Genomic DNA, 25,487 nt, shown 5'->3' with positions numbered 1-25,487 from the left:
AGCTGCATCATGCACAGTCCATGTATGTGAATACACACTGATCCATATTTAGAACTTTAAGCGGTAGTAAACCTGCTAATTTTTTTTTTTTTGTCCCTACACCTGTAAGGGAAAAGGCATAATGAGCTAGTATGCACTGCATACTAGCTCATTATGAGATACTTACCTTAGAACGAGGCACGGCATCTCACCCGGTCCACGCCGAGGGAGCTGACATTTCCCCTCGGCGTGCCTTCCGGGTATCGCGGCTCCGGTGCTGTGAGTGGCCGGAGCCGCGATGTTGTCACTCCCGTGCATGCGCGTGGGAGACTTTTTTTCCGGCAAAGTCCGGCGGCTGCCGGGCTTTCAGCCGAGAATCCCCTGTGCCCATGCGGCTCATTGCGAGGGGAATATCTCCTAAACCGTACAGGTTTAGGAGATATTTTTTTTACCTACAGGTAAGCCTTATTATAGGCTTACCTGTAGGTAAAAGTTTAAAAAATAGGTATACAACCGCTTTAAGAAGGCTTGTCAAAGCGATGCCTCATATATATCCCATGGTGTATCATTGACAGATATTTTAAAGATCGGTGTGTTGGTAAAAAGTATTTTCTTTCTTTTGGTATCCTGCACCATCCTTACACTTGTGTCTCTTAAAGGGAACCTGTTCTTTGGTAATGAGCACATTAGTCTGAAAGAGTTGGGCATTAAAGCTATACACTGTACACTGGGTATTTTAGAAGTGGTGTTTATGGCTTATTCTAGTGGCAAATGTAAATCCATTTCAAATATATTGCTCTTATCAACAAATCCTATTTTCATTTTGTTTTTAGCTCTGGGGCTATCTTGGTGCAAATTACAGTATGTTAACATGCAAGGCAATGCACAATAAACTCACCTGGATTGCCCTGGTGTAAATGGGTACTAATAGTGCTGGTACCACCTCCACCTTCCTTTCCTGCATGTTTATACACTATAATGGCAATTTTTAAAGTGTTCAAAAAATGAATGTGTGACTACATTAACTGATTCTTATGTTTCCCTGACTATGATTTTTGTATATAAGGGTTTGTTGACAGAACATTTTTTTTTTCAGGACGACAGCAAACAAGCCCAGTTCCTTGCTCTGGCCGTAGTTTACTTTATATCTGTATTAATGGTGTCTAAATACCGTGATATACTGGAACCTCAGCGAGAGACAGCGCGCTCTGCCAATCAGTCTGCTCGTAACATCAGGCAAGAAATTAACTCGCCAACGAGTACAGGTATGCTTTTTACAGTGGTTGCCTTTCATGATGTCTGATTACCTATGATTACCTATGGTTTTATAAAGTGAATGTCAACTTCCACCGCTACAAGTACAGCCAAGCACTACATGTGACAGCAAGTAAAGATAGTATATAGTGCTTGGGAATGTTTTAACCTACTTCAATCTCCAAGGAATAGACATTTCTAGAAATGAAAGGTATACAAATAGCTATTTTGCAGATTTAAAGAGAGAAGCTGAAAAATAGGGTAACAAATATATATGGAACCAAATGGTGATCTGTCTACTCACATGCAGAGCTCACTAAAGAGAAAATAAATACTTGTTTATCTAAAAATGAAACAAAAAATCAGCACAAGGGACATAACTTGTTATTAGTATGCTGTGTCCCTTGTATTGATTCTTCTTGTTTAAGTAGAAATCTTCCTCTGTCCTACCCCTGCCGCTGTAATCTTCCAGGGCAGTGGGAGCTAATACAGCTAAGGGGCTGTTGGGAGCTCTCACAAGAGGGCTTGCCTATCCCCGCCCTTTCCTGACAAATCTGCCAGACTACAGCTTCTATCATTGACACACAATAGCTCTGCCCCTCCATTCAGAGATCCTATGTCATTCATAGAAGCTGCAATAATATGGCTTCTATGAATGGCGGATCTGGCAGGAAAGTGCAGACATAGTCCAGCCCTCTTGAGACACTGGAAGATTACATTGACAGGGGTAGGACAGAGTAAGATTTCTACGGAAACAAGAAGAATCAACACAAGGGAAACATCATACTATTTTTAAGTTATGCTGATTTTTCCGGTTTTATTTTTAGATAAACTTGGGCTTTGAACAAGGTATTTTATTTCTCTTTAGTGAGTTCTGCCTCACTGCATGTGAGTAGACAGATCACCATTTAGACCAAAATGTGTTCTGAAAAGAATACACGTCAAAAGGGACACATCATACTAACTGTAAGTTATGTCCCTTGTGCTGATTTTTGTGGAGTTTTTTTAAAATGTAGGCTTTAAATATGCTGAATAATACTCATCAATATCCTCACAAAATAATCTAAATCAGAACATCTAGCAGAGTATGGTTGTTTGGAATGTTAATATAAGAACTGTGAGCACTAAATAGACTCTTTTATATAACACAAGACGTGTACAGAGGACACAGGAGGTTGTAATTTCTGACGAGCAACAGATTTTGTTTGCCCTCATAAAACAGATAAAGGAACATGCTTTCAATAATATATTTAATAGACCAAATAAGAAACTTTCATTGTTAGGGTTTACATACACTTTAAGCTAGCCCCCATGCCCCATAAGGATGTCGGGACTTCCACCATCACTAGTTGCTTGTTTGGGTTGTGATATTCTGCTGACCAGAACCTCTGAGAACAACATTCAAACACGCTGGTCTTCTGATATGGGTGAATGCATTCTGTTATTAATAATGTAAGAGAGAAGCATTATAGTGGTGCCTGGATGGAGACCATGAGCCAGTGGAATCTCTAGGGGGGGCAGAGGATGCAGGCCGCACTGGGTGACACTGTGGACAGCGGCACTGCTAACATCGCGCGGTCCTCACCCCTACACATCTCTCACGCCGCGCACAGCGGAGTGGACCGAGACCGCCTCCCCTCCTCTCTGTTTACTTCTAAAGGAGGGGGAGGCGGCTTCGGTCTGCGGCGCTCCGCTGTGTGAGAGGTAGTCCAAGGGACACACCGCTGTATCCCGCGCTGTTCTGAGGTCTGTAAAGTTTTTAATGTACTAAAGTTTAATGTCTGCACTGATGGAGGGGGGTGTCTTCACTGATGGAGGGGGGGTCTTCACTGATGGAGGGGGTTTGCACTGATGGAGGGGGGGTCTACAATGAAGGGGGTCTGCACTGATGGAGGGGGGTGATCTGCACTGATGGAGGGGGGTCTATACTGAGAGAGGGGGGTCTGCAGTTAGTGGAGGGGGGTCTGTACTGAGGGAGGAGGGTCTGTACTGGGGGAGGTCTGTACTGAGGGGGGGGACTATAGTTGGTGGAGGTGGGGGTGACACCAATTTTATTCCGCACTGGGTGACACCAACCCTAGTGACGCCACTGCTATGAGCTACTCAGAATGGGATCAGTTTATTGTATGCATGCAGATGTGTTCAATATAAATGAAGAACGGCATGTCCATTGATAGATTAATAGTCCATATCTTACTATGTTGTCTACTGATAACTGACCACACTAAAAGTCAAGACATGATCCTTACAAGCAGGAATTTCCCTGGTGTATATTCTTTAAACAGTGACATCATGGAGGCAGTTTTGCCTCCAAAGAAAGAAGAATATACTGTATAACATGCCACATTATCTGCTCATTAACCCTCGAAAAGGCATTCTCCAAACTGCCTTTGTTTTTGTCCAGCCCATTTGTTGGATGAACTGATTTTACTCAAATTAGCTGAGTATTTCTGGGGTTTCCTATTATATAGATATGTTAAGATTCTTTTGCATCCATCAAATTACTACACGGGTATTTGACAGTAGGGTAAGCACAAATAGCACTTCAAAATAATAAAGTTATTATCCAAACACCTATCAAAAAGTAAATGTATTCATTATAAAATATGAAATGTATTTAATTAAGGTGTAGATAATTTGACTTGATAAAAAACATTTTTCACAACTGCAATATGGCTGGTAAGACATATTGCAGACGTGTGCTGACAAAAATTATGCCGACAGGAAGGAGCGCATTGAATAGTGTGATGAAATTATGACTCTCCCTACTCTTTATTGTCCAGTCACACACTGGAGGTGGGTAGGTAACTAAAGCTAGCCTTACGCTGTTAGATTATTGTTGAAAAATTCATAAGAAAACTTTTTTCCATCATGGATTCAACTAAATTTGTTTGAACGGCTTTAAGATTTCGGTCCAGACCTGCTCCTTTAATGGAATCCCAGATGTAATAAACATGATCGATGCCGTCAGAAACAAAAGTCTATTTGACCCCACTAACCAATTAGTTACAGTTGAACATTTTTGACCATACCAGTGTATGGCCAGCGATATTGGTTACATTTTTAACTGCAGTACAAACCTGAGGACTAGATGGACAGAAATACGAATCGATTGACAAGTACAACAGCTCACTAAGGGACTTTTCATGTGACTGTGCCCTCTCTGTTCAGTAGGGAGTCCGTGAACAGATCCCTTGCTGAATCAGAGCTGGATGAGACGGAAGACACTTTGGTGATGTCCATGCTTGCTAATTTTTTGTCTGCATTTTGGATGTGACGGACCCATGATGGCTCTACGGCATGGGTGCTCAACATGTGGCCCTCCAGCTGTTGCGGAACTACAAATCCCTTGAGGCATTGCAAGGTTGATAGTTACAAGCATGACTTCCAAAGGCAGAAGCATGCCGGGAATCATAATTTGGCAACAGCTGGAGAGCCACAGGTTATGCACTCGTGCTTTACGGACAGCTGGATGCAAATGGCCTTGTTCCCATTTATATTAGGCCTTCTCTGATCCATCAAGTTTAGGTCAGAAAACAGAAATGGAGACAGTCTGTTTCCATGACTTTTTTGTGGACCTGGACAGACTCAGAGAAAGAGGGGGGCAAACAGATGCATGTCTGTTTACATCCACCTGCCCTTAGACTTGCATAGAGCCTCTGATCAGGTCTGCCTGTTAAAGGGGCCATACAGTATATGTGTTTCAACCTGTTTGTCTGGAGTTGAGTTTTAAGAGCAGACTTACCTGGTGCTTTATTGGGAAAGTAAAGAAGTCCTTGTTTGGAACTAGCTTTGCCTAAACTCGGCAGTTCTATTAGGATGTCCATTTAGCTGCCTAATATACATAAGGAGAATCTGTGTATGAATCAAAGATGACTGTGTATTAAACATAACATTATCTCTAAATATACTGTCTGCACTCACTGAAAATACCCTTGGTTCTCATATTGTCAACAATGCCTTTATAATAAAGTACTGCAATTATATTGCCATTTCCTTGGTACAAGGTTAAATGAGATTTAGTAGCCTTATTAGCACCAGTTCTGTTGGCGAATACCAACATTACCAGTTTAAGCCTTGAATACACCCTTTTTAGACACCAGTGGGCTTGTAATAGCGTATATTAACATTTTTTTTTAATCTTCTCATTTTGCCCGTCAAATTAAATGCTTTCTGAGGGTAAAAAAATGTTTTAAACAAAATCCAGAAACATTTGTCTTTCAAGCAATCGGGTTTGGCAGCTGCTTTAAACTGGTAACTTATTGGTCTGGACATTTTTATACCACATTAAACCTTTTATATTGTGTTGGACAGTTTTATACTGTGCTTGAGAGTTTTCCGTTATTAAACAATGTGACCTTTTCACTCACAGCTTAATCATTTCTTTCCCATTAGGCTCCTGGTACATTACACCAGGATATTGATGGGCAGTGTTTACTCAATTATGCAGCTGTATTTTTCATAGCTGGCATGACTTTGAGTACCTGGCTGTGTTTTAGGTCCCCTTCAAGTCATCAAAAACGGTGCTCAGAGCATGCACCTGATGCTTGGAGGAGTGGATCCAAAGGTGTAAGTCGCTGAATGCAGGCATGTGTCAGCTATGCTGTGTTGTTATATTTACAGACTGCAATGGTTGTGTGTGCAGTCCCTATTAATTTCTGCTTCCATAACAGCAGAAAACCTGCCTTGTTTGTTCTAGATCTTGGCTGTCTGGTCTCTGACCAAATAAATATGGCGTATTCTAAGGAGAACCATTGTTTTTATGGTTAAGATGCAGCACCAGGTTGTCTCAACAATATGGTTCAATATGCGATTACACAAAAGAAGAAAACTGTTTCTCCTGGAAAATCCCCTTTTCATGTAAATAATTTTTATTTAAGGTAAAGAGTGCCATATTGCCAAGGTTGATTTTTAGCTATGTCACCGTTATTTCCAGTTTTCATTGGGCAGCAAGGTGGCTTAGTGGTTAGCACTTATGCCTTGCAGTACTGGTATCTTCAGTTCAAATCCCAGTCCACACATTGCATGCATGTAGTTTTGCATGTTCGCCCTGTGCTTGCATGGGTTTCCTCTGGGTACTCTGGTTTCCTCCCACACTCCAAAGACATGCTGGTAGGTTAATTGGCCCTAGTATGTGTGTATGCATCCGTAAATGGAAGAAGTTTGGAACCACCAGCACTCTTTCTGGAGCAGGCCGCCCCGCCAAATTGAGCGATCAGGGGAGAAGGCCCTTAGTCAGGGAGGTGATCAAGAACCCGATGGTCACTCTGACAGAGCTCCAGCGTGTCTGTGGAGAGAGGAGAACCTTCCAGAAGAACAACCATCTCTGCAGCACTCCACCAAACAGGCCTGTATAGTAGAGTGGCCAGGCAGAACCCACTCCTCAGTAAAAGGCACTTGACAGCCCACCTGGCATTTGCCAAAAGGCACCTGAAGGACTCTCAGACCATAAGAAACTAAATTCTCTGGTCTGATGAGACAAAGATTGATCTTATTGGCCTGAATGGCAAGCGGCATGTCTGGAGGAAACCAGGCATCGCTTAACACCTGGCCAATACCATCCCTACAGTGAAGCATGGTGGTGGCAGCATCATGCTGTGGGGATGTTGTTCAGCACTAGGAACTGGGAGATTAGTCAGGATCGAGGGAAAGATGAATGCAGCAATGTACAGAGACATCCTTGATGAAAACCTGTTCCAGAGCGCTCTGGACCTCAGACTGGTGTGAAGGTTCATCTTCCAATAGGACAACGACCATAAGCACACAGCCAAGATAACAAAGGAGTGGCTACGGGACAACTCTGTGAATGTTCTTGGGTGGCCGAGTCAGAGCCCAGACTTGGACCCGGTTAAACATTTCTGGAGCACCAACCTGATGGAGCTTGAGAGGTCCTGCAAAGAAGAATGGTAGAAACTTCTCAAAAATAGGTGTGCCAAGCGTGTAGCATCATACTCAAAAAGACTTAAGACTGTAATTGGTGCCAAATTGCAACAAATCATCAACAAAGTATTGAGCAAAGGCTGTGAATACTTATGTATATGGGATTTTATTTTGTTTATTTTTAATAAATTTGCTAAGATTTCAAACAAACTTCTTTAACATTGTCATTATGGGGTATTGTTTGTAGAATTTTTAGTAAATAATGAATTTAATCCATTTTGGAATAAGGCTGTAACATAATAAAATGTGGAAAAAGTGAAGCGATAAAAAAATACTTTCCGGATGCACTGTAGGTATTCTGGTAGTAACACACTTCTCGTCCTAGGGTGACAATGCTCACGCATTGTAGCTATGGAGGAGCAATGTTATCACCCTCAGGTCGGCCTTCCCTCTCCTCTTCTTAATATGTTGGGAAGTTTTTTATAGTTCACATAGATAACTGGGAAGAATGCTAACTGAACAGTCAGCTATAGCTGACTGTTAACACTGGAAGTTATCAGCTCACAAAATTTTTGGCAGGGTCAACGTTTTTTTTTTTTTTTTCGTTTTGTTTTTTTGCGCTTACCAAACATATCCTTTCAATGGTGTATATATAACAGACCAAAAGGAAGCAGATAAGCGAAGTTCTACAATGAATATGTGAAATAACAATAGCATTGTTCTTCACATCGTATATTCTGACTCCTTGGCACAGCCTTGCCAAATTTTTCTTTGACTTTCTCCTCTTGTGGCATGCAAGCTCCTGTAGTCATTCTCCTGCCTTTGCTCTAAACACATGGCTGCTATCAGTGCAGCCCACAGAGGCCTCAATGAGAAGAGAACATGCTTCTGTCAGACCACAATTGTTTATTACACACCTCGGTGTGAATAGTGTTCGTGTCAAAGTAAAGCCATTTTCAGAAATCTGTAATGAGTAAATAGATCCAGCCTTTCCACAGATTGCAATTCTTCTAGAGGTTGAAAGGTTTGAAGAAAAAAAAAAAACTAACATGTCAGGCGTTAGCATCTCCCTTGAGCCCCTCTGTCTTTTCAGTGTGTGTGCGAGCCGATCGTCCTGTAAAACTAATGCAGCACAAAGCGCCTCCACTCTCCATTTCGCTACCCATTCCCTGCGCTGCTGCTCCATTTTCATTGTCTGGCATCTGATGGCTCTGCCCTGTGGGAAGCAGCTTTCTGTGTACATGAGATGCTTGTCAGGAGGTTTTACATCAGTGGGGTATTTTTTATTTTTGCCTCACCTTCCAACGCAAGATTTTTAGTCATGCACAGCTTTCGCTGGTTCACCATATTATCCAGCATTCCTTTCCTTTATGCATTGCAGATGCCTGCCTTTAGAAGACTGCCTTTATTTTGGTCACATCCATTGTTTAAAGCAGGAAAAAAAAAATTGAAAGCTATGTATTTGATTTTTTTTTTTGTTTTCTTTTTAAATAAAGACTCTGACAATTGGAAGTATACAATAAAGTTCAAAGGTTTGATTGAGAACCCGCTGTTAAGAGATTTTTTTCCTCTAGTTTTAACACAGAGAAAGCCCCTTCCTCCTCCTACTCCTGAGATTTGTCAGGGCAGAGAGTTGGAGCTATAGATTACATCTAGAGCTGTACAACCGCAATACGTATACATACATTGTGCTTTTGAAGTGGTTTACCAGGGTTATGGCTGAAGCTGTCAGTCATAACCCCAGTATTTTTTTTCAGCCGGCGATTATCTTTCTCATAAAAGTGATCCGAGCGGCTGATTAGCTGCTGGATTGCTTTTAGAATCAGTGGGATGGGTGTGTGTGTCAACCCCAATCCCCCCCCCACCTCCCTGGCCGTTGTTTCTTAGGCTTACCATTATTACCAGCAAGCCCAAAAAACGATTTGAAGGTTAACACAGCTGAACATAGAGGTGACCAGATTGTCTCTGCTCACCTCTATGATCTACGATGAATGGAGCAATGTCATGACGTCGCTTCCAGTCTAGGGCGGAAGTAACCTTTTGGTTAAAAACAAAAAAAGGTCAATTTTTTTTTTTTGATCTTTTGTTGCAAAGGTAAACGAGAGATTTAGGTTCTTATATAGACCCCCATATCTTTCAATAAAGAGGACCTGTCTTCCCTTTTTTTTTTTCCCAAAAAATTGCATTTGAAAAACTGCTGTGCAAATACCGTGTGACATAAAAAATTGCAACAATTGCCATTTTATTCTCTAGTGTCTCTGCAAAAAAAAAATTAAAATATATATATAATTTTCTAGCAAAAAATAAAAATGTTATACTTGTAAACAAAAGGTGCAAAAAAAGGCCTGGTCCTTTAAAGTTATACTAAAATCTTGTTTGTTATTTTTAAGCAAAAAATTAATAAAAAAAAGTCATACTTACCTGCTCTGTACAGTGGTTTGCAGGCGCTATTGCGCTAATAATAGCGCCTGCAAACCGACCCGACAGCCGCTGCTGTCTCTCCAGTGTGAAAGCCCCGAGGGCTTTCACACTGGAGCGGTGTGCTAGCAGGGCGGGAAAAAAGTCCTGCTAGCAGCATCTTCAGAGCGGTGAAGGAGCGGTGTATACACCGCTTCTTCTCCGCTCCTGCCCATTGAAATCAATGGGACAGCGCGGCTATACCGCTGGCAAAGCGCCTCTGCAGAGGCGCTTTGTGGTGTTTTTTTAACCCTTTCTTGGCCGCTAGCGGGGGTAAAACCGCCCCCGGTAGCGGCCGAATACCGACAGTAAAGCGCCGCTATTGTTAGTGCGGACACCGCCCCTACCCCAGTGTGAAGGGGGCCTAAGAGAGGATGGGTGGGGGGGTTGAGCTGAGCACAGAAGATTTGTTTTACCTTAATGCAGAGAATGCATTAGGGTGAAAACTCTTCGACCTTTTATAACCACTTTCAAAAATTTCACTGAGCCGGTAGAATATTATCTGCCGAACAGTGACTGCGTCTATCAGAAGTGACAATTGATTCAATTATATTATCCTCTGTGCTTGCTGCAGCCTATAATCTATTGTGACCATCACAAACATCTTTGGTCTAGTGCTGCATAGAAGTTAATTAAATAGTATTTTTTATAGTTTGCTGGAGGAAACCCCATATGAAGGTTGAAAAATAGAAACTTATGCAGATCATAGGGCTAATTCATTAAAACTGCAGAAAAGAAAATGAGCACAAGATTGGAATTGTTACCAGTAGAAACCAATCAGGTTTCATCTTTTTGACAAAATAAAAGAATGAATCTGAATGCTTGATATGGGCACATCCGGTTGGTGCTTGTTTTCTTCACTGCACTTTTAATTAATCAGTCTTTGTGGAATTTTAAATAAGATTTCAGGACTGTAAGGCAACCTTGAAAACCACAAAGCTAGTACGTTGTATTATAGTAATAGAATGTTCTTTGCTATTTAGTGAAACAAAGTCCCGTTGTACACTTACTAAACCATATTAATGCTAGTACTTGATCAAGAGTGTTGGAAAAAAATGAATCTTCTGCATCTCAGCCGGCTTTCTGTGGGAGGAACCAATGGCCACTTAATATGTTCTCTCTTCTGTTTTAGATACACCTGCTCTGTTTCCGGATATCAAGGAAAAAGAAACGCCGACCCCCACTGAAGAACTCCATTTAGAAAGCTCTATTCCTCACACAGACTCTGGCATTGGAGACGAACATATAAGCAGCATCCTAAATGGAACTGATCTTGACCATAGTATGAGCCCAGACGTCATGGGTGAATTATTGTCTACATTGTCGTCTGATGTAAAGAAGTCACAGGAAAGCCTGACCGACAGCCCAAGTGAAATGCTAAAACCAGCTCCCTCCATATCTAGCATTAGCCAAAGCAAAGGCATTAATGTCAAAGAGATCCTAAAGAGTCTGGTTGCTGCTCCCTTTGAGATGGCAGAGGCTGGACCGGACCCGGTACCCTATCCAGATCCTGCTTTAAAGAGAGAAGCCCAAGTCATTCTTCCCATGCAGTTTCATTCCTTTGACAGGTACGTTATGTTGTGATTTTCAGTCATCTGTGTCCTTTTGCTTTTCTTACTGAAGCCCTATTGTAGTTTCCCATAAACTATGCAAATGAGCTCAGGTTGCATCCAAAAGTAACTGTCATTTGTCTCTTTGCTAATGCTACAAATTTCCTCTTGAAGAATGACACCATGTATCCTTTTGTGGATGCAAGGCCAGTTCGCACCAGAACGCGGTATAGGAAACTCATGTTCCGTGTGCGTTTCCTGCATCGGGTTCAAAATGCACTGCAATTGCGATCTGCAGCAGGTGTCAGTTTTAACGCAACCCCAAATGCAGGTCGCAAACGCAGTGTGTTTGCCTGCCTTGGATCACATGGTACAGTAGTAGAATGCTATCCGGCTGCTGTGCGTTTTTTAAAGTAGTGCATGCACTGCTTTTGGTATGGTCCAGGGTGAGTTCAGCCCATTCAAATGAATGGGATAAAATTGCACTGCACCTGGATCACATGTGAATCACACAGGAATGCACAGCCACTTTCCTGTATGATTAATAGTGTGAACCAGCCAATTGCAAATCTTAGGCAGGCCATACACGGTGCAAATTTCTTTCTTGCAACCAGTGCTGACAGAGGAATCCCTGCTGCAAAGACATTGTATTCTCACGAGCGGGGGAAGCCATCCCCACTGGGAGAAGAGGGTGATTATTGCTAGTGGCTATAGCAGTTGCTAGCGATAATCGCAAGTAAATCGGGCAGTCTGGTTGTACCCAAGTTAATTGATCAATCAACTTGGTACATTCAAGTTGCCCACTCTCGGTTTGAATCTCCTATTCAACCAGCCAAGATTCGAACCACCCATGGCCAGCTTTAGTGTCAGCCCTGTTCTTTGTTAAACTATTGAATTTTGCCCATTCTCCTCATCATGGGGACTTATTGTTTTGTAGTGCAAGATAAGAACTGGAGTACTCCTTGAGATCACACGGAAAGTATGAGCAGGACACAGGACTGCTTTTAATGGTATATTTAACGTGTTAGTCCTTCTTTTGCAAAAAAAAAAAAATCGTAAATGCAGCAACATTGATCTCATGATCAGTGAGCATGAACTAAAATTTTACAATGAAGCCTGAAGAGCATTGCACCCATGATCAGAGCGTTGCCTGTGTAGTTCACAGGCTTTTGCAAGGCTTTTCCTCTGACTACAGGTCTGTTCAGAGGTAGTGAACTGCTGTTCTGACGCTGAAGGAAGTATACCTGGACTACAAGGGGGAGAGGGAGGAGGAAGCACCAGCATGGGTCTGCACAGTCCCTCAGCTGCAGCGGCAGATGTCACAAGTTGTAATTCACTGGAAATGATCCCTGACCTAAATGACAGAGCTGTACACAGCTGTGCTGAATTAAAGAGATTACAGGTTTATGCCAGAAAAAGCTCCCCGTGATTTTAGGTATGGGGGGGGGGGGGGGGTGGTGGTGTATCAGCTTGGGTTTTGGGGCTGCTTTATGTGACTGACCATACTTCATGTTTTATCCTAAGTGCCTGGTATTGAGTGCTACAGTATAAATGCATTAAGGCTAGATCTAGGTATGCCTAACAAATGGCCTTTCATACATATATATATATATATATATATATATATATATATATATGTGTGTGTGTGTATATATATATATATATAACAATTCCGCACATATGAAAGCAGTCCTCTTTGAAATGTGCCCCCCTTAAGAATCAGACTCACCAGATGCTGTTGCCATTCACTCTCGTGTTTGGCAAATAAGCTCCAGATTTAAATTGAAGGGTCACTTGTAAACGCCGCACTCCGTTCTCTTGTCTGACTATACACTCCACATGTAGGGAATAAAGACTCCAATAGTGTAAAATCACTTAGGATGAGGAATCCATTAAAATATATATTGCACGTACATCAAATCAAAATAAAACAAGCCTTTGTGTTATATGGTACAAGACAACGATTTATGGACATTGACATATTATTTTTGGGCACTATTATAATTATTGTTCAATCAACTTTTCTTGAGCACTACTGTGGAAAAGTTTATATATGTGATTTTTCATTTATTGATTTTTTTTCACCTGTTGGTTGATTTGTAGTATTTAAGTAGCAGCACTAATTATTTAAATTTTTGGCGTCACAAGTGCAATGTGCATTGATTTTTATATATATATTAATTATTGCCTTGAAAAAGTATTCATACCCTTTGAAATTTTCCACATTGTCATGTTCCAACCAAAAATGTAAATGTATTATATTGGGATTTTATGTGATAGACCAACACAAAGTGGCACATAATTGTGAAGTGGAAGGGAAATGATACATGGTTTTCATATATTTATTTTGTAAAATGTGGCGTGCATTTGTATTCAGCCCACTTTAAACTGATACCCCTAACTAAAATCTAGTGGAACCAATAACTGCCTTCAGAAGTCACCTAATTAGTAAATAGAGTCCACCTGTGTGTAATTTAATCTCTGTATAAATGCAGCTGTTCTGTAAAGCCCTCACAGGTTTGTTTGAGAACCTTAGTGAACAAACAGCATCATGAAGGCCAAGGAACACATCAGACAGGTCAGAGATAAAGTTGTGGAGAGGTTTAAAGCAGGGCTAGGTTATAAAAGAATATCCCAAGCTTTAAACATCTCACGGAGCACTGTTCAATCCATCCTCCGAAAATGGTAAGAGTATGGTAAAACAGCAAAACCTACCAAGACATGGTTGTCCACCTAAACTGACAGGCTGAGCAAGGAGAGCATTAATCAGAGAAGCAGCCAAGAGGGCCAAGGTAACTCTGGAGGAGCTATTGAGATCCACAGCTCAGGTGGGAGAATCTGTCCACAGAACAACTATTAGTCATGCACTCCACAAATCTGGCCTTTATGGAAGAGTTACAAGAAGAAAGCCATTGTTGAAAGAAAGCCATAAGAAATCACAGTTGTAGTTTGCCAGCCATTTGGGGGACACAGCAAACATGTTTATGAAGGGCCTCTGGTCAGATGAGACCAAAATTTTACTTTGGCCTAAAAGCAAAACGCTTATGTGTGGCTGAAAACTAACACTGCACATCACCCTGAACACACCATCCCCACTGTGAAACATGGTGGTGGCAGCATCATGTTGTGGGAATGCTTTTCTTCAGCAGGGACAAGGAAGCTGGTCAGAGTTGATGGGAAGATGGATGGAGACGAATACAGGGCAATCTTAGAAGAAAGCCTGTTAGAGTCTGCAAAAGACTTGAGACTGGGGCAGAGGTTCACATTCCAGCAGGACAACAACCCTAAACATACAGCCAGAGCTACAATGGAATGGTTTAGATCAGGGATATGCAATTAGCGGACCTCCAGCTGCAAAACTACAAATCCCATCATGCCTCTGCCTCTGGGTGTCATGCTTGTGGCTATCAGAGTCTTGCTATGCCTCATGGGATTTGTAGTTCAGCAACAGCTGGAGGTCCACTAATTGCATATCCCTGGTTTAGATCAAAGCATATTCATGTGTTAGAATGGCCCAGTCAAGTCAAAGTCCAGGCCTAAATCCAATTGAGAATTTGTGGCAAGACTTGAAAATTGCTGTTCAGATGCTGTCTATCCAATCTGACAGAGCTTGAGCTATTTTGCAAAGGAGAATGGGCAAAAATGTCACTCTCTAGATGTGCAAAGCTGGTAGAGACATACCCAAAAAGACTTTCAGCTGTAATTGCAGTGAAAGGTGGTTCTACAAAGTATTGATTTGGGGGGCTAAATACAAATGCACACCACACTTTTCACATATTTATATGTAAAACATTTTGAAAACCATTTATCATTTTCCTTCTACTTCACAGTTACATGCCACTTTGTGTTGGTCTATCACATAAAATCCCAATAAAATACATTTACGTTTTTGGCTGTAACATGATAAAATGTGGAAAATGTCAAGGGGTATGAATACATTTTCAAGGCACTGTATATACTGTGTATGTGTGTTTTTATATATATATACACATACATACATACATATTACACACACACACACACACAAGTTGTGCTTGCTTTATAGATCTATGTGTCAAGCTTGCTTGGTCCTTTTTGACCATTGTCCTGTGGGTCACCTCACATTTGATTGATCTGTAAGGGTCACTCGAAAAACTGGCCTGATCAGATGGGAGAAGGTAACTAGAGAATAAGGTCAACCAGTGACACACATAAAAGGTCATCAGCTGACCTGGAAGTGATAAAGGGGACATCTTTTTACATGTGAATGTAGTCCTGTCACAGAAGGACCTGAACAGCTGTACAGGGCAATGCTGGCTTTGTATTTTTTTTTTTGCTGCAACCAGTTTGTTTTATTGCCTTTAACTATTGAGTTTTCCTAAGCTAGATATGTTTTTCCTGATGACCTTGTTTCAAATACATTTTTTTTTTTAGGCTGACATTGAACAAGGAAAACTAAAGCAAAACTTAGCAGATACATTGCTGCACCTAAATGGCTTTGACTATTGGACCAGTGTTAGTTTGTGGATCAGCACCAGTGCTTGATCTCTGAACAGTACATACTGTATCTGCTTCTCACTGCCAATAAACAAGGAGTTCTCTTTGAAAGAATTTCATACAGACGTTAATACAGTGAGAGTTAGCATAATAAATAGAAAAAAAGAACCTAAATGATTAAATCCAAAGTACTGATTCAACTAATGCAGAAAGCTTCTGGTTAAAAAATATAGTAGATTTCGGATTCACATCTTCTGCCCATACAAAAAACGGACGATCATTCGTCCGATAATCTCCATGTGTGTACCAGGCAGAAGTCGGGCCATACATGGAGTGAATTTTGGCCAGTTTACGATGGCTCCTCTGGAATTTGAGCTGTGGATGACCCCCCTTGACACCCTCCAGTTCTACATCCTTCAATCTAAGAATCAAAGGAGCTGAGAAGAAAATTGTTGACCAACATTGGCTGCATCCAATTATGTGCAGGTAATTTAAGGGTGCTGCTTGTTAAAATAAAAAAGCTGGCAGGGAAGATTTCTCCATCCATGTTTAGTGTAGATGGGGGAATTGTAAAATTTCTCTCCTCCAGCCACAGGACTGAACGGGAGAACGCTAAAGCTGGCCATTGGATCAAAATTCAGCCGGTTCAGCAGGGACTGGTAGAATTTTGATCCATCTGTGGATTTTTCCATTTGAGAGGAGTCCATCCGATGATTAACTCCCCTCAAGCAGGACTGTTAACACATTTTCAGTCAGTCTGCGCTGCAGCACCGATCAGTGTATTTTGACAGCATGCTGAGTCCCCGTTGTCAGAATACAGTAGCACAGATGGGAGGGTTCCACCATCCACCTTGCTTGTGTGGATGGGGAATCCGTTCAGTTTATCTGATCAAAAAACAAAAAAAATAAAACTGGTCAATGTATGGCCAGCCTAAAGTGGTATTATACCCAAAACCCCAAAATCTTTTTTTTGCAGCTTACTAATCATTAGATGTGGTGGCTGCATTCGTTTTTTCTTTTTTAGTCATTTTCCCCTCTGTTTTCACCTGGTCATCTGGCCAGTAACACACTTTCCATCTTAGAACACCTCCACTCTGGATGAAGGAACACAGAGACACTTTTGGACAGTAGCAATGTCTGTTTGGGGGGAGGTGAGTGTTAGATGTACTAGTAGATTTAGATACACTTGCAAATTGAAGCTGAACTCAAGCAAAAACTTTGTAAGCACTCACAACAAACAATTTTATTTCTTTTGGGATAAAGTTTTTACATAAAATAAACATAATATGAATATATAAGTAAAAAGAAATGCTGATCATTGTAAGCACCCCTGTCAGTAGTAAATAGTTTGTATCAAGCCTTTAACTCTGGTCATCAACCCTGTCCTCAGGGCCCACTAACAGGCCAGGTTTGCAAGAGAACTGAAATACATCACAGGTGATATCATTTGCTGCTCAGTGATTGCAGTATTCTAGTCTGCATCTCCCCAAGGTAATACATAAAACCTGGCCTGTTAGTGGGCCCTGAGGACAGGGTTGATGACCATTGCTTTAACTGTTACATCTGCGGGAGAGCTTGTTCTGTTGAAAAACAGACATACTGGCCAGATAACTGGGTGAAATAAAAGAAATAGAACCCAGCCATCACATCTAAGAGTTAGTAAGCTGCAATATAATTATTTGCTTTTGCGTTTAATACTGCTTAAATCCCCATCACTTTAGAAGATTATTTTAAGCGTACACTACAGGACACAGTCTGGATATTCATAGACTCTGGGATATGGGCTGCCCTCCAGATAATTGGACACTGGCAAAAGCCTTGTTGGGCATGGCCCCCGGGTATACTCCTATAACCCCAGCCCACTCTGAACGAGCAAAATGTTACTGTGTATGGCCAGCTTAAAGTGGTTGTAAACCTCAGACATGAAATATGAACAAAGCATAATATCCCTCTGTATTGTGTACTTCTCTCAATCCAGAGCAAGTGTAATTTCTGTCCGTTGCCCCGTTCCTCTATCTGCATAGCATATTCAGACAAGTTTTCCTGACACCAAGAGGTGACAGAGGAGGGATCCCCAGCACGCAACCTGTGATTGACAGGGTCAGCTCTGTTCCTGTGTGCTGTGTGGCATGTGACTCCCTGCCCCGTTTTCTGAAAACTCAGGCAGACTATATATGTTTTGCACTTTATACAGATGTAGAGGAGAGACGAGTGCAGATAAACAGGTAAAACATATATAGGAGGATTTGTTTCATCCCTGTGTATAAAATGAGGCCAGTCACTTCACTGGCTATACAGTGGTGAAAATAATTACCGTATTTAATCCCTTGTAGATTTTGCAAGTTTGTCTACTTACAAAGAAATTAAGGGTCTATAATTTTTTTCAAGTGTTTTTTTTAAATGGTAGAGACAGAATATCAGCCAAAAATCCTCTCAAAAAAACACAATAAAAATGTTATAAATTGAGTTGCAGTTCAGTGGGTAAAATAAGTATTTGATTCCCTGCATATTTTTAGCACTGATTACTGTAGTAATGCCACTGGTTCCCAAAAAAGTGTCAAAAATGTCTGTTAGGTGTCTGATTTGTCGCTGCAATATCGCAGTCCCACTACAAATTGCAGATCACCGCCATTACTAGTAAAAATTAAATCCATAATAAAAATGCCATAAATCTATCCCCTATTTTGTAGACACGGTAACTTTTGCGTAAACCAATCAATATACACTTATTGGGATTTTTTTTTTACCAAAAATATGTAGCAGAATACAAATTGGCCTAAATTGATGAATAAATTTTGTTTTTTTTTACATTTTTTGGGGGGGGGGAATGTTTTATAGCAGAAAGTAAATTTTTTTAAAAATTTTTTCAAAATTGTCGCTCTTTTTATGTTTATAGCGTAAAAAATAAAAACTGCAGAGGTGATCAAATACCACCAAAAGAAAGCTCAATTTGTGGGGAAAAAAAGGACATCAATTTTGTTTGGGTACAATGTCGCATTGTCAGTAAAAGTGACGCAATGCCATATCGCAAAAAATGGCCTGGTCATTAAGGGGGAAAATCCTTCCGGGGCTCAAGTGGTTAAAGTAGCACAGTGCCGAATAGCAAAAAATGTTGTGGTCATGAAGGGGGTAAAATCTTCTGGAGCTGAAGTAGTTAAGGGGGAAAAAAATACTTTCCTAAATTTTTCATATATAACACAAAATGAATACTTTACTATAGGGTCACTGGTTCAAATCCCAACCACGACACTACCTGCCTGGAGTTTGCATGTTCTCCCTGTGCCTGTGTGGGTTTCCTCCGGGTACTCCAGTTTCCTCCCACACTCCAAAGACATGCTGATAGGTTAATTGGCTTCTGTCTAAATTGGCCCTAGTACAGTGGAACCTCACAGTTTGCCAGTAACTCAGATAACAAGCGTTTCGCAAACCAAGCACTGTATTTCTAAAAATCCTAACTCGGTTTGCGAGTGTTGTCTCGCAAACCGAGCAGGATTCAGGCCAAAAGCGGTGTGCAGTACCGCTTTTGGCCTGAGGTGGGGGGTGCCAGAGCCAAGTAGAGCCGAAAGTCACCGATCATCGGCGTTCGGAAATGCACAGAAATGCCCGAGGGCAGTTCGGCTGACCTCGGCAAACCTCGTGAATGGAGTCTTTCCGAGGTCCGCCGAAGTGTGCTCGGGCCCTTTCGGCCGTTTCCGATGCTCTCCGGCACCCCCTCCCCCCCCCCTCTGGCCGCATGCGGTATTGCATCCCATTGAAGTCAATTCGGAACAAATTATTTTTGTTTCCATTGACTTCAATGGGAAAACTCGCTTTGATAAGTACTTTGGATTACGAGCATACTCCTGGAACGGATTATGCTCTTAATCCGAGGTTCCACTGTATATGAATGTGAGTTAGGGACCTTAGATTGTAAGCTCCTTGAGGGTAGGGACAGATGTGAATGTACAATGTATATGTAAAGCGCTGCGTAAATTGACAGTGCTATATAAGTACCTTTAAATTATAGTAACAATATTTTGATAAATAGCAGTATCTGTTATGATGCTGGAAATGTCTAGATTCACCACACTAGCTTTCCTTGAAAATGCTGTTAATAGCATAATTTGGAAATGTGCTTACCAAACAGTAAAATTTTATTTTGCTACCGAAGGAATATTTGCAATCAAACTGAATGTTCCTTGGGAGTTTCACCTTGCAAAACAGAACAGGAACCATTAACTGCACATATATCAACATACTGTATGTGTATATAGGCTATATATGAACTGTACTGTAATTGTGCTGTCCCCCTCTACATTGTAAAGCGCTGCATAAAATGTTGGCGCTATATAAATCGTGTATAATAATAATAATTGTAATCTACCACGTACAAAAAAAAGACACGAGCTGTCTTAAAAGCTGGAGGTTTTACCATGCTTAGCCCATAAAAGTAATGCTTCTGCTGTATTTTTCCTTCTGTCAATGGCTGGCACAGTACAACTCTCTCTTCTGCTATGTATTTGCATCTTGTATAGAACTGGGACATTATAAAGTGAACCATTTCATCATTTCTCAGCCCGTGTGTAGCATAGTACATCTATGAATAGTGGGGAATGACGAGAGAAGACTGTAAACAAAGCATCAATCTCTTGTTAGGCTCATTATTGTTCACAATCAAAGCTCGTCTGCAAAGCAGCAACACAGGAATACAGAGCCAGCTAATAGGTTTCAACAAAAGGCACTTCAGTGTTTGTAATGTATGCAGCAGCTCCAGGTACTCCCGAATGTAAATGATGAGGTGATATTGATGAAAGGAGGGGATTGAGGTCTCAGGGGGCACGGATGAGGGATTGAACAGAAGCGGCCTTGCTCCACACGTAACTGAAGCCTGTCGTCTTCACCGCTCAAAGCCATAATGGGAGGTGGCAGTCTGAAATGAGTTGCCCCGGCAAAGCGTATTATTTTTGAAATGCTTTCACACAAATCGCCAGGCCCCTCCATACAACTTAGTTTCATGCTTTAATGTCATCAGGAGGCACAAATTGGTGTGTCTAATTGTTTGCCACCTGCCAGCAAAATGAGCTGCCAAGCTCGCCAGACGGGTTTGATTGTCTGTCAGCCATTCAGTCGATTGAGAGTGACAACATCAAAAATTATCCTTCAAAGTCCGAGGCCTGAGCTGCTTTCAAGGCACCCTTTCCTTCGAAAGTATGATTGGATGACTGCAGTTTTCAATTAATTTCTAATACACCCTTCCTGCTGTCTCATCTGTACCTATAATTACATAATAAAGCACAACGTCCAAGTTCTGTCATACCAGGCCCTGTCAGGCAACTTGTTAGTCTACAATGACATTTCTGAATGAAATGTCTCTTATAGCTTTGAGACTTTGGCGTATAAATAAATAATCTCACAGGCTGTAATATGTGCTATTATCACTTCTTTTATCTTATATGTGTGTTTTGTATCATTTTGTAAAAATTGCTGGTAGTGCTCCAGGGGGTTTTGCTAAATATCATACAGAGCTGAAAAATGTTTTCAGAAATTTTCACTTGTGCTGTTTTTCTTACTAAATGTAATTGGAAAATGTTGAGGAACTACAAGTCCAAGCAGGCTCTGACAGAATGAGGAAAGGCATACTGTGAGTTCTTGTTTTCTGGTCCTGGAGAACTGTTAGCAGTGGGTCCCCCCTATTCAACTACTGTTTTTATTATGTGGTGAACCTAAAGGAAACCTGTCATAAGAGAAATTTGGGAACTGCCATTGCTGAAAATGTTAGTTGCCTGCATGTCTAATTTTGTTAATTCATTACTTTAAATCATAAAGGCAGAACAAAAGCTAGATTTAGGGCCTATTCCCACAGGCGATCAGATCAAGGGGAGGAAACATTTTTAGGAATAGTTAGTCTTATGCCTGGTACATACTATCAGGTTTTTTTCGTTCAACCCAGCGGGCTGAACAAAAAAAAAACGAAAGCGCTCGGGAGCACCATGCCATACTAACTATCCGATGTTAGTACTTTGATCTTCCTGCTGAGCTATTGTGTTCAGACAGAGGGACTGCCCCCTCAAGACCGAACCGGTCAGCCCTCGCAGCCATTGGCATGACAGTGTGGATCAGATGCTGGTTTTCCAGCATGCCAGTTCGACAGAAGCTGGCCATTGGGCTGGCTTCTGTCAGACAGGCTGATGTACACACGGGCTGAATGTTGGCCAGTTTCTGTTGGACTGGTCAAATATTCCGCCCATGTGTAACTGGCTTTAGACTTTTATTCCACACAAAAGTGGAACTTACGCTCGCTCATTTGTCTCCTCTCCCCCTCCGGTGCCATAATTGGCACCTTTCGGGGGGGAGGGGGGACAGGATGCTTGTCTTCAACAGGTATCCTGTTCCCACTTTCGGGAGTCTGGGCCACAGCCCGTGACATGACCACGGGGCTCCTTCCTCCTCTCCCTGTCACCGGACCAGTAGGAGAGAGGAGTGGGGCCTTGTGCATGCGCAGCAGGGTTGCTGGCGTGAAGTCGAAAGGCTATGCTGCCGGGTTCCCTTACCCACAATGGAGGCGGCAGCACCCGACAGCTCATCAGCTGCGGTGCCGTTATTGTGGGACTCCAGGACAGGTAAGTGTCCTATTGTTAAAAGCCAGCAGCTGCAGTATGTGTAGCTGCTGGCTTTTATTTTTATTTTTTTTGGTGGAACACCGCTTTAACTTGCTGAATATCTGTCAGTGACTCAAGACTGAAGTCCAAGACAGGCAACTAGCATTTGCAGGTCAACAATGGCAGCCTACATACTGGCTTCTGCCAGAAGAACGATTTTTACTAAGTCTACTCTAAACATCTCATCCACAAACAGTTAATGGTGATCCACTGAATAAAAGTAAATGAATGGCGTGGTAAATGGGAAGTCCAGATAGCACAAGGAAAATACATAATTCCATGTGAATCTTTATATCCCAGCAAAAACAACCTGGAATACTGACTTCCCAAAAATATATAAGGGATACTTTAGACCAGGAGTCTCCAAGCTTTCTAAACAAAGGGCCAGTTTACCATCCTTTAGACTTTGTAGGGGCCAGACTGTGGCCAGTGGGAGTAGAATATGTACTGGCATTGGTGGGAGTGAACAATGCCCTATATTTGATATTGGAGAAATAGTGTCCCATCGTTGGTATCAGTGGGTGGAATAGTGACCCATCATTGGTGTTAGTGGGAAGAATAGTACCCCATCATTCCTGTCAGTGGAAAGAATATTGCCCCATCATCGGTGTCTGTGGGAGGAATTATGTCCCATTATTATCAGTGATCGGAATAGTGCCTCAAGAGCCGTTTAAGGCAAGCAAAGGGCCACAGTTTGGAGACCACTGCTTTAGACTAATAGCTTAGAGTATTAAGTAATACAAATTAATTACAAAAATCTTTATTGAAAAATATACCGTATATACTCGAGTATCAGCCAAGTTTTTCAGCACATTTTTTTGTGCTGAAAAAGCCCCCTTGGCTTATACTCGAGTCTCCCTGCCTCACTGTGCCCATCTGCAGCCTCATCCACCTGATCTCCCGGCGCCTTGACATGCAGTCTAGTCGGCGGCCGTCCAGTGTAACAGCCTCGCCTTCTCCTCGTCCATGATAGGCGGAACACTGACTCACTGCTGGAAAACTGAATCAGTGTTCCGTCATGGACGAGGAGGAGGCGGGGCTTTGTTACACTGGACAGCTGCCGACTAGACTGCATGTCACAGCGCCGGTGTTCTGGAGATCAGGTACATGAGGCTGCAGATGGACACAGCGAGGCAGGGAGATGGGCACAGTGAGGCTGCAGATGAGCATTGTTGACCCACTTTTCCACTTACAGTAGATGCTGCATTTCTCACCTTAGGCTTATACTCGAGTCAATAAGTTTTCCCAGTTTTTTGTGGTAAAATTAGGTGCCTCGGCTTATACTTGAGTATATACGGTAATTATTATTCTGGCCACAAGACCACCACATGATTAAAAACATTTAGGAAAATGTCTAAAATAATAATACACCAGCTATGTTGTTTGCTACCCCCAACATCCTCAAAAAAACACTGGGATAAATTGTATATATACTAGTAATCTTCTTCAGACTGGCATGACAGAGATAATAAAGCAAATGATGGGAAAATGGCACTGTGACAAGTGGTTGTAAAGGTTCAAGGTTTTTTTAACCTTTGTGCATAGAATGCTTGAAGGTAAAAAAAAACTTCTGTGTGCAGCCACCCCCCCTAATACTTACCGGAGCCTGATCTTCCTTCCTCTCCCTCCGCATTGGCTGACACAGCAATGGGAACTATTGGCTCTCGCTACTGTCAATCACAGCCAGTGAGGAGAGAGCAGGCTCCGTGTGTAATTGAAGGCACAGCAGCAGCTCAGGAGCGAGCCTGCTCAGGTACCCTCATAGAAAGCTGCTTGCTATAGGGGCACTCAGCAGGAGGGAGGAGCCAGGAGCGCCAGTGGGGAACCCGAGAAGAGGAGGATCAGGGCTGTTCTATGCAAAACCACATTTGTTTTTTGTTTTTGTTTTTTAAACTGCCTTTAATATAAATTTACTTTAAATAGTAGAACAACAAATGATAATAAAGCTATGCACGGTCTTATGTTATATATATATTTGCATTAGGAACCTTGTTACAAAACACCATATATGTAGGATGTTCTTTTAAGGCCCATTCACATGACCTGAGCCTTTTGTACCTCAAAACTCCAAAGTGCTAAACATCCAAAATCTCATGTATTTCAGTTGTGCGTGTTTAAAAAGAGTGCTTGAAAGAGTACATGAGCTTCTTTTAAACAACAAGCTGTCAGCTTTTTTTGGCACCAATAGATTTTAATAGGAGAATCCTAAAAATGCAGAAAACCGCACATATCAATTATTTGCCCTAGTATAACTAGCTTTTGGATAAAAAAAATAAAATAGTTCAAGCCCCAAACGCCCACAAAGATGCCCATACAAGCGTTCAAAAAAAAAAAAGACCTGCAATGACCAGAGACATTCACAAAAGTGTGACTGCAGCCTTAAAGCTGAAAACTACAACAGGGTTTCAAATGGGTATGAAGCAAGCTTCCAACAGATGTAATGGTTTAGCAATATAGATCTTGTCACTTTGGAATAAATGCAAATACTTCTGCGTACTAAATCATTGCAGTATTGTAATACAAGGATGAGCAGCCAAGGACATAACCATATCAAACATCTCGAATCCACAAAATTGTTCTGTCCAATCCTGCAGAGGGCAGTGATAGAGTCTCAGTGATATGGCTGCAATATAAAGCCAAGTCACCATAGAGGTGATCAAAGTGCAGTCACAATGCAGGTTCTGAGGATCACTATAGTCTAGGTAAATGCAGGTCATGCAATTATTTGACATGTCACAGTTCAAGAGGTGTGCAATTATTTCAGTAGAGTGTCATATAGTGAGGATCTATTCTAATAGCATTGAGAAAATAGTGGTAAAATATATAGCACTGTGCATATTTTAGTCTCCCTTGTCCAATAGATCATCTCGTATTGACATTTGCCTATTATTTGCTTCATTATCTTTGTCATGATGGTCCCTAGAGGGGATTATTTGATACAGCTGAGACCAGGCTTGAAACTATTACCTGTTGATGCAATTTATTCCAGAGTATTAAGGGACGCCGGAGGTATTGAACAATGTAGCTGGTGTTCGTTTTAGACATTTTACTAAATATTTTTAATCATATAGTGGTCTTGTGGGCAGAATGATGATTATTCTCAATAATGATTTATTTTTTTGTTTTTTTGTTTTTTTTGTGTAGTGTAATTGATACTTTTATGATTTTTTTTTCCCCAGTTGATAACTTAAGCTTTTTGTATAAAGTATCCCTTGTGTAATTTAAGTCTAAGTGCAGTTAAAATAAAGAACAC

General features: G+C 41.5%; 1 protein-coding gene across 9 annotated transcripts in view; it reads left to right on the top strand.

Annotated features, from left to right (window-relative positions):
- Window positions 1-25,487, top strand: part of NBEA (neurobeachin) — a 919,734-nt gene that overhangs the window by 476,811 nt on the left and 417,436 nt on the right. For all 9 annotated transcript variants that reach the window (XM_073613318.1, XM_073613319.1, XM_073613325.1 and 6 more), the window contains 2 exons: window positions 1,076-1,244; window positions 10,703-11,138. In XM_073613318.1, coding sequence (XP_073469419.1) covers window positions 1,076-1,244; window positions 10,703-11,138 — 605 coding nt within the window. The remainder of the gene's footprint in view (window positions 1-1,075; window positions 1,245-10,702; window positions 11,139-25,487) is intronic.

Source organism: Aquarana catesbeiana, linkage group LG02 (assembly GCF_042186555.1).
Source record: "Aquarana catesbeiana isolate 2022-GZ linkage group LG02, ASM4218655v1, whole genome shotgun sequence".
Lineage (NCBI taxonomy): Eukaryota > Metazoa > Chordata > Amphibia > Anura > Ranidae > Aquarana > Aquarana catesbeiana.
Note: the sequence above shows the minus strand (reverse complement) of the source record. Positions and strands in the feature narration are given on the sequence as shown.